We start from the raw sequence: 14,406 nt of genomic DNA, 5'->3' as shown, positions 1-14,406 counted from the left end.
GCCAATGAATCTTATAGGAAAATCCCGTCCTATTTGTATTTTTGTGTTATTTTACAATCACCCATCGCTCAAAAAAGTGTATAAATCTAATTAATTTTAACCCGAAATACACTACTAAGCTTTTCTTGTATTAATCTCAGCCTATTTGATAGCTTGGATCAAATATACCGAGATTACTTCAGACTTTAGACAGAATCTTCTAAAAATAAAATCAAACAATTTATTACTGTTACATCGATATTTTAATTTCATCGTAATTTTATGGAAGATCAATACATGGTGACAAATAATTACTGAAATTAACTGACTTTTTACATTTTAACGTTCAATGCTATAGGCACTCGATATAATAGATCTAGACGTGAACATTTTAATATTAATACGCACAAATACAAAAAGACGACTTTTCGCAAATACACATACTGTCACACTAATGTTTATAATATCCAAAATGGCTTTAAAATGTTCACATTAGAGCGTCCACATTGTGATTATGAGCAGAATGTGAAGCTACTGGAATGAAGGTACCGAAGCTGATATCAAATCTCCTAAATACCGGGGACACAATCACTCTAGATTATATACAACTAGCCACCCCAGCCACGCTGAATCTTATTATACGCGAAATTTTTCGGGAAGAAATTCTCTAAATGGTAAAGCATCAAAACCTACCTACTGCACAGTTTAAGGAACCAAGCATGAAAATTTAATAAACAGACAGAATTCGCGTCTTTGATTTTTTATTCTATGAACTGATGTTAATATCACGGTTAATAGTGACGAAGGGTACACAAGAAATTCCTTACTATTCTTACAATTAAAATAATATTTTCGAAACTACTAAGTACCCAATGAATTTATAGAAATACGCGAAAATTATCTATATGTAGTACTAAATATGTAAACAATGTCCGAATGGTGAATATCATTCCGTAGCTAATAAAAGTGTGTTTCGCTTATCATCGAACTACACAATAGAAAATAGATTGCTTTTCTCATTGAAAAACCACTAAGAGAACAATGGCTCGAAAGTGAGCTGAGAAAAATTTAATTCGATACTCAACGATAACTTTACGAAGAAAATGTCTCAGTACTTAAAACAAATGCAAAACTATCCACCAGTTGATAATCGTAGCCAATTACAAAGGACAATTTTAAGTTATTACCTAATCATGCTAATATTAATAATCTTATGAAACTCTAAAAAAGCACAGTAGACACTAAAAATGTAAATACAAATAATGCATTTAAAATTAAACAAAGTGACTAGCCAGTTTAAAGGACTCATAATGATTCTTATTCTGATACAATATGGTCTCCCTAATATAGTGTTCAACATTAATAAACAATTGTATGTGACAAAAGATGTCATAATGATGTGCCACATGCACAAGGTCTTTTTTCGCTTTGGTAGGTATGACGAAAAAGAAATTGTCAAGAAAACTTACATATCAACAACTTTTAATATATACAAAACAGAACTATTCCCAAGATTTGAATATGGCACCAATGATTTAATATTATATTACCAATAATAATAATAAAGACTTGCAAATAAAATAGCACATGTATAAGAACATTTAGACTTCACCAAATGGGACATTGTTTAAACATAAAAAGAACCATGTGGAGCATGGACTACTAGATGTAATTAATATAAAGATAATATGTATACACATTCCATAAATAAAGTAAATAATTCATAAATATAAATAGAGTAAAAATAGATTGCATACTCATTAATGAATAGGAAAAAACCTGACCAGGTGAATAGAAAATCAATGTAATTTTTGTTATTCTGAAACAATAAGAGAAACACCTTGTAATCAAATCAATTTTCCCAATTGTATCTTCTCCCTATCATATTCTCCATTTCTGTGGCTTTAATGTACATTGATTGAAACACACTTATTATGGCAAATGTAATTAGCATGGTTTTCTATCATGCTCAAATCCAAATACACACATAAATTCACTAGAAGATTTATCATCAAGTGTGTATCATGTAGCTGTAATATTAATCCCCACCTCTTATTTGGTTCATAACTTTCAGATTTTCTATTGTTTGATTAAACTTCAAAAACATAATTTTTTGTTTATGCCAGGTTTAGTCCAATACACTATTATATTATTTGATATGATCTTTAAGCATAGATGTTCCAAATTGGTAATAGGCAGAACATATTTACTTTCAACATTGATTGAGAAATACACAAGAGTTTATAATAAGTTCCACTAAACACTACTGTGTAATTTCTATTTGGTATTACTACTCTTCTTTACATTTAAGAGCTAGGCTATTGTCAGTGAATTGTGAGATCAAACACCTGAGACTTTCTAATAATTTGGCAGTTTGTGTAATAGTATAATATGTCATTATATCATATCTGCTCTATGCACAAATCCCTAAACTGTAGGTAAATATATGCTACCCATTATGGTCACTGGTTTTCCTTTTAGTTGTATTGTAACAGTACTTTTCACATACGGTAATGAACTAAAACAATGATAACACTTCGAAAGTCACATGATTAGCATTAAGAAATAATGTGCAAGTAACCTTCCCGGGACCATTCAACATAACATCTATTACCACAGACACACATGATGTTTTCACAATGTAAAATGCACTACAAATAACTAGATATTTATCTGTACAGCCTGGATTCAAATTCCTACACCTAAGCTAACAAACTTTATGATAAACATTGCCAGTAAACCAATTTTGTTTCAATCATTCCATAAATGAGACTGAAAGATATACAAACTTGATAATAATTCATATTTGTTTTGCTTATTACAATATGCTTATTGATAACATCAGTCTCAATGACAAGATATCGCCATAAACGGCATTTTAGATATACTACTAGATTATTTTCACATATTCCTATTATAATGAAAAACATTGTCTTGAATATAAAAATTCTCTCTTTTATTTATTTTGTGCTGAAATAGTTCACATGTATACTGATACACATAACACAAAAGGAATAGTAGGTAATAAATTTCATTATAGTGGGAATATGCAGAAGAGATTTGTCTTTATAAATTTATTGCTTTTAAAAAAACTGATGCTAGCAATAAGTCCCAGGTCCGGCGCCGTCAACTTGCAGCACCAACTGGCAGCAGAATCTATGTGTTTAGTTTCACCAAATATTACATTTAAACTTACATAATAAGGAACTAATACAGATTACACTTATGTCCAAATAAATCCTCACATCAGATCACAAACACATAGGTCAAATTGCACAAATGAACACAACTACATATCATTTAGAATACAATAAATTAATCTCTTCAATATTAATTTGATGTAGATAAACGTTCCTAAAATATCAACTGATACAACAATTAAGTATAATTTTAAATAAAACCAATAGTGAAATGTCAATCAATAAAACCCATAACATTCCATAAAGATAAAATTTAGGAAATTCAATTCATTAATGTATACTTAAATTAGTGATCAAAATTAGTACTAAATTGATGGTTAAGTGATGTATAAGATAAAATTGTAGTAGAGAAATTTAACTGTGTGTGTAAGATCGATATCAAAAGCAAGAAAGTTTGATCAACATTTTACATGATTGGTCTACATAATAATATTCTATAAAATAATACAAAATATTTAAATAAGGCCCACCACACTCCATTGAACAACCTTTAACTGGAAATCAAAATCAGTATGGAGAAATTGTATGGTGCTCAAGGTTTCATTGTATGGTGATATTTCTTGGGCTATCACCAAAAAGGGGTACACTTTATCTTTAAAAGGGCACTAAGCAAATGAACGCCACCGAAAAATCGGAAACCAGTTCTACAATCATCTTGCTTACACTTCAAACTTCATCTGAGATGCTGACTCAGGGCCGCAACAGCGTCTATAATCACCCAGAGTGACTGACACACAGATGCACTCGTCACGATTCCACGACATGGTCACGGAAGATTCACTAATACAAAACACCTACTCACGGTAGTGTCCGCTCGCAGGCACCAACTGTGCGCTCAGAACTCGGCAAACTCCCTTGCGCACTTCTCTGTTGATGAGATACGTAGAGCCTCTTCTTCATAATCATCAAAGTTACTAGTATCACCTGGTCCCTTGCAGCGTGGGATGAATGGTGCCTCAATTTTCTTCTGGAAGACAGCAATCCAATCAGTGCTTGCAAACCACTTGTGGCCTTTTATGTCATTGACACCAGCCTTAAGATTGCCATAACGCTTCGTTAAATCTACCTGTAGTAGATTACGCAGAAGATCTTTCAGATCTGAGCCAAAGTGTGAAGGGAAACGGACCTTGCCAGAGACGATTTTCTCATAAATCTGGATAGGTTGGTCTGCAAAGAACGGTGGATAGCCTGCCGCCATTTCATAGACCAGAACTCCAAGCGCCCACCAATCCACTGCTTTGTTGTATCCTTTAGACAAAATAATTTCTGGGGCGAGGTACTCAGGTGTGCCGCAAAGCGTCCACGTACGCCCTTTGACACGCTTTGCGAATCCGAAATCTGTAACTTTCAGATAACCTTGCGAGTCAATCAGCAGGTTTTCTGGCTTCAGATCCCGGTATATGAGATCGAGGTAGTGTAAGTATTCAAAGGCCAGCACTATCTGGGCTGCGTAAAATCGTGAGTGCGGTTCTGAGAAGCGACCCACCTTGCGCAGGTGGGAAAACATCTCCCCTCCGGGTACATACTCCAGCACCATGTACAAGTTTGAGTTGTCTTTGAAGTGAAATTTAAGGCTCACCAAGAACGGAAAGTTGATAGCCTGAAGAATGCGTTTCTCATTGAGCGTATGCTCCACCTGTTTCAATTTAACAACTTTCTGTTTATCTAATATTTTCATAGCATAATATTCTTTCGTCGGTTTATGTTGAACTATCATTACACGGCCAAATGAACCTGTGCCGAGCGTTTTGATTCGTTCAAAATCATTCAGTCCGGCGGTGTTGGTAGGATTCTTCTTCCATTTCTCCTCGAAGTCCTCTTTGGCCTGATCAAGGAACTCCTTGACGCTCTCAGCAGCGTCCACCTTCTTGTTCGCGGTGGCAGCATTGTTGCCCATGGCTCAGACCTAACACAAGTCCAAAGCCTCGACTTGCCGTTGTTAGAGGCCGCCTTGTTACACTAATCGATGCTTGCCTGCGGCCGCGTAAGAAACGGGGCAGGTCAACACAAACCGATTTGAAACACGTACATCCTAAATTTTAATACACGATTACACGTCACAAAGAACAGTCGTTGCAGGCACACATTGACACAACAAGGATAAATACGAGTATTCCCTAAAATGATTTTGTCACATTCACTGAAATAAAATGGCTTCCACAACCGGACTCGATCGACAGAGCGAGATCGAGCGAACGATTTGCTGAAGGGTGGCGGTGGCGGTCAATTATGACAATGTTGCCAGAAAATAATACAAATGCTACTACTTAAAAACTACTAAAATTGTAAACGTCATCTTAAAATATGCATTTTTAAAATAAATAACCAAACACGATAGGTACATACTTTGATATCACCTTACCTTGCAATTCATCAAATTCAGTATTGTGTCTCAACCAGACCAAAGTTAATACTTATGTGATTTGTAAATTTTGGTTCTCTTTCTATGAAATTTTTGATTTGGAATTAGTGTCATTAGGTAGGTGCAACGATATCAGATTTCCTTCTCATACAATCAGTCATTTTCCATTGGATAGGTATTAATTATTGTTAAAAAAATTATTTGACAGGTCGTAAAAAATAACCTAGGTATTATTTTATTTTCATACATTATTCATCACATGCAAAGAAGAGAAAAAGCAACGCCAATGACTTAAAGGACAAGAATCGTAAAAAAATATATTCATTAAAATTGTATTTGTAATAATTTATAAAATATTGTAGGTATTCAAGAAGTTCGTACTTATGCATTCATCACAAGATGCTGTAGCATAACTGTAATTATGATACGTTTAACCTAAGATAAATATGCTACACTTAAATGTGACCTGTAAACAGCTGCATCAAGGTAGACCTAGACATGATGATAAAATATGCTAAACCTATCTTTAGCCGACGATAAGTAGGTTACGCCTAAGTGTAAGCATCTGAGATCGGCTACGCCGTGTTGGGATGTCAATAGCTAAATCTAGATTTCCTTACGTTCTGGCTTCTTACATTCTTTTATATTTTGTTATGGCTAGATAGCTATATCTAGGCTTAGGCTACTAAGAAAGTAGACTACATCTAGATATAAATAAATGTGGCTACACCTAGGCCTAGCCATTTACATTTCATTATATTTCGAGATTTTGCCGAAACATTATATTGATAAAAAATACATATAAAATAGTCAATATCAATACCATATTTTAAGCTAAAATATATTGTCATTATCGCACTTTATAATATTTGAAATCGAAAGAAATAGACAAAACATACTTTATCTTAAAGTACCTTTTTATGAATAAAAGAGTATGTCTATACGATGGGCTGCATTATTATTAATTCCTATTACCACTAGTAATTATAAATACTACTATAACGTATTTTTTTTTGCGTTGGCAATAGTATCGTTTCAGACCAAAAACTTGTAGGTGGCGCCACCTTCTTTCTTGTTGCGCAAATAACATGCGCCGCGCGCGTAGGTATTATACGTACCTACCTAGTTATCTTACAAGTAGATAGATTCATGGATACAAGTAAAAATGTATGTGTGTATAGTGTACCTATACTTCGGGTTGAAATGATATTCGTTCTTTCTGAAAGAGTTGCTGATTTATGTTAGTACTAAATAGGTACCTGTGGTAGGTACCTACTTACCTGTATGGTATTGTGTATGTGAGTGGTGAGGGGTATCTGCCCAGGGGCTTGCTCCTGAAAAGTACTCCTTTGGAAGAGCAAGGCCCTAACGAATTTTACGAGTTCCATCAAGGCCTGGTAAAAGGGTAAAAGTAACTGTATACGAGGGCTGCTATTTATGTATCCGGAATAACAAAATTAAACAAACATATATTATTACATATGGTTTTATTGTTTCTCGAAGTATTCTCCGCGATGATCTATGCACTTCTGCATACGATGAAACCAATTTTCAAAGCACTTTTTCCATTCTGATTGAGGTATGTCCAAAACGTGTGTTTTGAACGCATCAACGGCCTCTTCGCGGCTCGAAAAACGTTGACCACGTAATTTATTTTTAATGTTTGGAAATAAATAAAAATCATTGGGTGCCAGGTCGGGGCTGTACGGCGGATGACCCGTCAATTCAATCTTTTGACCCTCCAAAAAATTATTTGTTTCAGCCGACTTGTGGCAGCTAGCATTGTCGTGATGAAGTATGATTCTGCGTTGTGGGTTGTTCTTTCGTATTTTTTCAAAGACTTCTGGCAAACAAATGGTGGTGTACCATTCAGAATTAACCGTCCTACTATTCTCTAGTGGCACTGTAGCTACATGTCCGTTGATACCAAAAAAACAAGCGACCATTTGCTTTAAAGTGCTTCTCGCACGAACAACTTTTGTTGGATTCGGTTCATCTTGAAAGACCCACACCGTTGACTGCTGTTTAGTTTCAGGGTCATAAGCATAGATCCAGGTTTCGTCACCTGTGTAGATATTATAAACAGCTTTTGACGTGCCACGGTTGTATTTTTTTATCATTTTCTTACACCAGTCGACACGAGCCTGTTTTTGATCTACGCTCAAGTTGTGCGGAATCCAACGCGAACAAATTTTTTTAACAATTAAATGTTCGTGTAATATCGCATGTATACTCGTCATACTAATGCCCAGAGACGCCTCTATCTCGCGGTATGTAACATGACGATCTTGCATTACTAATTGTCGCACAGCATCAATATTTTGTTGTACCACTACCGATTTAGGACGACCCTCCTTAATTTCATCCGTGAGCATAGACCGTCCACGTTGAAATTCCTTAAACCAATAATACACAGTGGTTTTCGATGGTGCTTCATCTCCAAAAGTTAAAATCAGTTGTTCGATGCACTGTTTTTGAGTTAATCCACGCCGAAAATCATAATAAATCATCGCGCGAAAATGTTCACGAGTTAAATCCATGGCAATGAAGACAAGCTATTTTCAAAATTGGCGCCAATTGAAAAAAACAAATGACAGGGACATGAAAAATATTTATTCTCTAGCCGAAGAGTTCTATTTTCAAATGTTGTAATTACTTTTTAAATATTCTAGAATTATTGGCCAGTTCCGGATACATAAATAGCAGCCCTCGTAGTAATAGTACTAAATATCATTGATTCGTAGGTTTTACGAAATAGGTACCTACCTAGGTAGGTACTTAGCAAAATATTACTACCTATAAGTAAGTACGATATTTTAATAGGTATTATGTACCTACATCGCGTTACCTTAAATCCGGAAACGTTACCACAATATGATAGCGATCTCCTCATAGTCGTATTCTTCATGGCTGAAAGTCATTACGTGGAATGAAACACACACAACTTTGATGATTTAATTTTACTGATTATTATCAGTATATCTATAAATAAAATCTAAATATAAATAAAATCGTAATATCATTAATATTACGATTTTATTTATATTTCATTAGATATTAAAAAGTGAAAAAAAATAGCTTTTGTTTACAATCGTTTTGTCGTATATAATAACCAACCGACACGAAATTCTCAATAAAGCAGGGTATCCGGCCTTTTTATAGTTTTTATACCCAAATGTCTGCTGATTGGTCTGTCTGTCCGGCTACCTGGCAACCCTAAATGCCTCGCATAAGGCGGGCTTGAGGTACGTCACGTTAAATATTTGGTTACTTTATTAACGTTATGACATATATTAACGATCCATGAATTTCGTAACGTTAGCAAACCTTGGAACGACATAAGTATATACATAACAATGCTTGTCCGAACACATTCCTCACGCAATCCGGTCGTTGTAAGTATGAGGTAGAAAGGAGGAGATACCTACTGCAGTTATATGAATACAGACAATACCTACCTCTCCTCTCTCACGACTCTGACGATCGTAACGTAGGTACGTTACGGGTGCGGAACATAGGTAGGTAGGTACTTAGGTTTGATCCATGTTTCATCCCAAACCCAAGATTTCTATCCTAACCCAACGAGTGTACCTACCATGTTATCAAATCCCTAGTTCCTATTATTTTTTACTAGTTTTAATTTAGTTTCACCTGTCTGTCCAGATGTTTGCTTGTCTGTCTGTAATAAAATCTTGCAAGTTAAATTTCTACTACTTCCAGTGACATGACATAACAATGCATTATTATGATAAGCATGATCTGATGGTGCACCCGAGATCGGCTCCAAACAAGGGAGCATCTCAACGGTTTACACATGGGTTTTTGTCAGGTGTTAAATGCCACAAGTCCTGACGTGACGACAATAAAAGCTTGTGGTAACAATGTCATTTTTGCAAAAAACTTGTGTCTGTCAAACCAGTTTGCAAGCGAAACCTCGGGCAAAACCTAGTGACCTAGCCATTGGTAGGTAGGTACCTACTTCTTAATATTGGGTGACTTCAGCTTAGTCTTCAACTCGATCTACGGTTGACGAACTCGATATTCTGACGAAATCAACGAAGCTGCCAAGTTTTCATCCAAAAGCCAACGACCTACAACCGTACAAAGTTTTGATCTCACCATAATAAGCAAAAATGCACCGTATTGTGTTCTATTAGAGTTAAAAGTAGAATTCTTGCAACTTATTCACAGGCAACTTATTCACAGAAGGGAGCTAGGTGTCGCTTTTGATTTGATCATGAAAATGCGAATACACATTTTCATGATCAAAATCATGAATGAAAAATCACATGAATTCATTCATGTTAGTTCTGTATGTAAAAGTCGTGTAAAATAGGTGAATTTATAAAAAAAAGAGTACCTATACCTAGCTAGGTACCTAGGTAACCTCTTTAAATGTTGTTACATTCTTCAAACTAATAAAATATTGCCTATAATCGGCAGTAATTTGTTAATATAATAAATAGATTTACTTAGGTAGGTATACCTTTTTATACCCACAGACTAGCAGCAGCACAAACTACTAGCAGTTATAAATTAGGTAGGTACCTACCTACCTACTCAATTCAAACTTTCGCTATTACTTTAATAGTGGAAAGTAGCATGAGTGATTATTTTACTTATTATTATGTAATAATACAAAGCGTATAGTATATAATTATCTTTAGAAAACAAAAGCAATAATTTTATTATAACGATTCTTGACTTGTATATTTTTTTGCCGGGGCCGACAGAGCAAGGTAGATTATTCCCTCCCCACTTCATTTCACGTTGATTCAAGGTTGTTTGTAACAAAACGCAGTTAGTATATCTATTTCTTTCTCACATAGTAATATTGATATTGCTATTTCAACACATTGAAGTTACCGCGAAAACTTCACTACAGGTGCGCGCGGCGCCTATACGACGCGCGTATATTTTTTCCTTCTTCCTCCTTCATTTTGTCGTCGGTGTTTGTGCGGTGAACATTATTGTGCGCTGTGCGTGACACGTGCTATAAAATAATTTCACGTTATCTCTTCTATATAAATAAAATTAATAATGGCAGACGCAGCCGTGGAAAAGAAGTAAGTTAATTTAGTAATTTTATGTTAATAACCATTACTTTGTGTTATTTAATTTTGGCGGCCTCGGAAAACGTGATCAAAATGGCTTCCTATAAAGTGTGAAATTGTGTTTTTACGTCAATTTACGGAGGTTTTCAAGTGTATCCTCACAGAACTTTACAAAATAAGGTTATACGTATGTAAAAAGTGTGTTTTGAAGTCTGTCAATAGTTAATGTTTTTTTATGATAGACGCCGACTAGATACAAGTACACGCGGGAAAACATTTAGCCGGGACAATCATATTTTACATTGTTTTTATAGCGATAAAAGCGAAGTAAGTAAACGTATACGTTGCGAAGAAAGTTCTGGAACACCAAGAATTTATTGATTATTCATGTTTTTACGTATTACAATGTTGCTGATGGAAGTTGTAAGCACGCCGGGCGGCGGGCGCGGGCCCCCGCTTCCAAGATGGCGTTGTATGCGCGGCGTGCCGGCGCGACAGCGTCATCGGCGCGCGCTCTTTTCAAATCGTTCGTCGAGGACCATGTTTTGCAACTCCGATGTCGGTTATATTATCGCGAGGGCCGCGTGTTGTCATTATTTTATTTTTAACGCTTACGGCCTGCTTCGTGGCAAACTCCACTGGAGCGGGTAACATATTCATTCAATACATGATTCTTACGTTCTGTTTCCTCTGTTGCAACTTTCCCACATGCAGCCTTGCGCAACAGCCACTTGTTTTTGTTCCGGCAAACTTTTCCTTTTACACCGGCCCACATAGCCGGCGAACGTTCACATCGTAAAGTCATAACGTATTGTTATGCTCCGTTACTAACAGTAAGCAATACGATAATGTGCCATGAACTCTGTTGCAGTTTTAGTTAATTATTGTTCTGGATATGACACCACCTAGGTACCTACTTACAAACGCTAAATGTGTCATGAATAATACCATACAGGTTGTATACCTAGGTATTTAGTTTACCTGAAAATTCTACCACTAATTCGGAATTGTTATAATTTCACCACTTTGTTTTGACATCAGAACTAGTGTGCATAATTTCAATTATAAAATGTATGTAAATTTTCTAGAGACGCCGCCCCAGAGGAAGTCACCTCTACTGAGGTGAAAGAATCTCCAGTCAAGAAGTCGCCAGCTAAAAAGGTAGCAGAAGCACCTGAAAGCAATGGCAAGGAAGAAAATGGCAGTGGAGATGCACCAGAAGAGACCCCTGCAGAAAATGGAGATGCTGAGGAAAGCAATGACGCTACTGAAAATGGAGATGCCACAGGTATGTATTTATTTAATAGAATACTATAATAATACCTACTATTTTGATTATTTATAGCAAGATATAATTTTTCATGTTCTTGAAATAACAAATATATCAAACTTCACCAACTTCTCATTAGTAACGATTAGATATCTTTGTAGACGGTAAACCTATGTAATAAAATTAGTATAAATGTGCTTAATATTTCTGTTTTTCTAATTTCCAGAGAAGGCTGCCGTAAAGAGGAAATCTGTTGCCGCAGACAACGGTGACGCACAAGAGAAGACCACACCTGAGAAGAAAGCGAAAGTGGCGGAGGAGGCTCCACCAGCAGAGGCAGAGGAAGCCGCAGCCTAAAGTTTTAGTTGCCACATAAAGCTTGGTTTACTGCAATGCATCAAGTTCAATAGGGCTCAACTCACCCCCTCATACATACATATCCTAAATCAGCTAACACTGCACACAATGCCAAAAACTATAGTTTTTATATTATACAAATTGTATATGATCTGATTATTATAGACTGCGAGTTGAGCTCTTTTGTGACCACAATTAAGTTTAGGTTTATAATACATTGTGTATTAAACTTACCTGCGAAGTACCTGTAAATTGTAAATTTAATATAACTGTCAAGTGACTGTGTTGTGCATCGCAGTGAACCGACCCAATACATGAGTCGGTTTAGGTGTTGTATGCTGTTTTTTGCGTATTGGTGTCTATTTCAAAAGACCTGTAGTGATGGGTTATTGAATTGATGGAAGTTAACTTTATCGGTATTGGATATAATATCGCCAGTAATATACTGCCAAAGTATTCACCCCGAGTGAAATCAATTCACAATCCGTTCTGTGAACGACGCGGTTTTTGTAAACAGCTTCCGAAAAACAAGGATTTTAGATAAACTAAGATTAATTAAAGTGTTTAGATAAATAATTCAGTTGTAAATTTAAGTTAGCAGTAAATGTCGCACATTTATATATTTCATAGGCATTATTACTTAACCATTTAAACATTCCTTTGACATTTGGTTACATATTGCATTGTGAACGACTAGACAGCTTCTTTGTGAGTCGGTTGGATTTTATGCTGATCCTACAACGACTATGACTAACTAATTGCCCTTAAATTCCATGCTATTCACAAGGAGCCAGATAACCTGACACCGTTCACACTGCGTCACTAATTTTAAGATGAAATTTTATTGAAGTTCAAAGTTGACAAGGTGATAGTACATATTGACATAATTACTTCAGCGTGCTATTTTTGTATTTCTATCATATGGACGTCTTTATTTTTCTTATATCCTGTTTTTCTAATTTATTTTCGTCTCTTTTAATGTGATAGATAACATAACTCGAATAGACATAGAATATAACACTGTTCATCTTTTTTCCTAAACATATGCTATGAAACATTGTGTTCCATGATAAGGAATTTTATTGTATTAAGGTTTTGACTAACTTTTTCAGGATTATTACTTAACTACTTAAAATTAATTCAATTTTGATTCAGAAGTACATTTTAGTATTAGATAATTGTAGCGTGTACAGTTTTAACACTCTTCTCACCCGTGGAGTTAAGTGTTTGTAAAACATTTCTGGCAATAAAATAGTCCAATCAACTTCATACTTTTATTTGTACTATGCACCTACCTATCTATTATAAATATCCAAGATTCGTTTTTTTTTACATGAATTGAAATTTTCTTATAGAGATTATTAACTTACTAAGTCTTATACTGATTTAATTCAAGTCACCTTAGAGGCATCTGACATTAATAGTACCTACATTGTGGATGTTACCTTGCGTTGATTCAAGCCCAGTAATGGAATATAATGGCCGGATAGTGTCTAGGGGAGCCTTGTGTATATAGTAAAGCGCGCTACACACCAAAGCCGCCAACCCGGCGGTCTATGTCGACAAAAAGTTGCCGACATATGTCGGCTTTGGTGTGAAGTGCGTTTAAGGTGATGATCATTGCTATGATCCATATCAATCCAATGCATCAACTTTACTTCGGACGGCAGAGGTTTGGTATACCGGGTGTTGGACCTTACTAAAGTGAATAGTCTAGTCGCTTCTAGTAGTACGTATGTCCTACTGAGAACGTGGGAAACGCGGAAAAAGCGAAAATACGCCGATAACATAGTGGTCTGTGCCGATAACAACAACTGGCGTCAGTTTTCTAGGAATTATGGCGAGGCTGTAATAGGTATACCTCTAATCTGATGAAACCTAAACTGGCTTTACGTAGTACCCACAGTTAGTACCTAATCACTAATAACGATAATTTTACTGCTGAAAATTATTTACATCAATAATTAAGTAAGTAATTAAGTTTTTGTATTCTTTGGGTTCTGTAGTTTTGAAGAATATTTTTTGTAGAGCGCTGGCTTCGCTTCGGTAAAACCTTGTTATCCTCAGCAATCACCTACTTACCTATTGGTGTAAACTGTACGTAATAATCCGTCCTGTAGTTTTTCAGTTTATACAGACAGACACGACGATTTTTTTAATAATATGTAAGAATGGTTTCAGTCC

At 35.6% G+C, this 14,406-nt stretch overlaps 2 protein-coding genes across 2 annotated transcripts; one reads left to right on the top strand and one right to left on the bottom strand.

The window, feature by feature from the left end:
* Positions 1–219: 219 nt before the first annotated feature.
* Positions 220–5,411, bottom strand: Pka-C1 (Protein kinase, cAMP-dependent, catalytic subunit 1). The gene has a single exon (XM_053748543.1). The coding sequence runs from the start codon at positions 5,074–5,076 to the stop codon at positions 4,015–4,017; it is 1,062 nt and encodes a 353-aa protein (XP_053604518.1). The 5' UTR covers positions 5,077–5,411; the 3' UTR covers positions 220–4,014.
* Positions 5,412–10,424: 5,013 nt separating this feature from the next.
* Positions 10,425–13,486, top strand: LOC128671950 (troponin I-like). Its single transcript, XM_053748801.1, has 3 exons — positions 10,425–10,607; positions 11,684–11,883; positions 12,092–13,486. The coding sequence occupies exons 1-3, from the start codon at positions 10,582–10,584 to the stop codon at positions 12,220–12,222; spliced, it is 357 nt and encodes a 118-aa protein (XP_053604776.1). The 5' UTR covers positions 10,425–10,581; the 3' UTR covers positions 12,223–13,486.
* Positions 13,487–14,406: the final 920 nt, after the last annotated feature.

Source organism: Plodia interpunctella, chromosome 8 (genome assembly GCF_027563975.2).
Source record: "Plodia interpunctella isolate USDA-ARS_2022_Savannah chromosome 8, ilPloInte3.2, whole genome shotgun sequence".
Classification (NCBI taxonomy): domain Eukaryota; kingdom Metazoa; phylum Arthropoda; class Insecta; order Lepidoptera; family Pyralidae; genus Plodia; species Plodia interpunctella.
The sequence above is the reverse complement of the archived record's forward strand: the minus strand, read 5'-3'. Positions and strand labels throughout refer to the sequence as shown.

Excerpts from the sequence above, each read along its gene's own strand:
- Pka-C1 (XM_053748543.1), bottom strand. The coding sequence starts at position 5,076 with ATGGGCAACAATGCTGCCACCGCGAACAAGAAGGTGGACGCTGCTGAG.
- LOC128671950 (XM_053748801.1), top strand. The coding sequence starts at position 10,582 with ATGGCAGACGCAGCCGTGGAAAAGAA. Across the intron at positions 10,608-11,683 it reads GACGCAGCCGTGGAAAAGAA|AGACGCCGCCCCAGAGGAAG; the intron begins GTAAGTTAATTT and ends TAAATTTTCTAG. Across the intron at positions 11,884-12,091 it reads TGAAAATGGAGATGCCACAG|AGAAGGCTGCCGTAAAGAGG; the intron begins GTATGTATTTAT and ends TCTAATTTCCAG.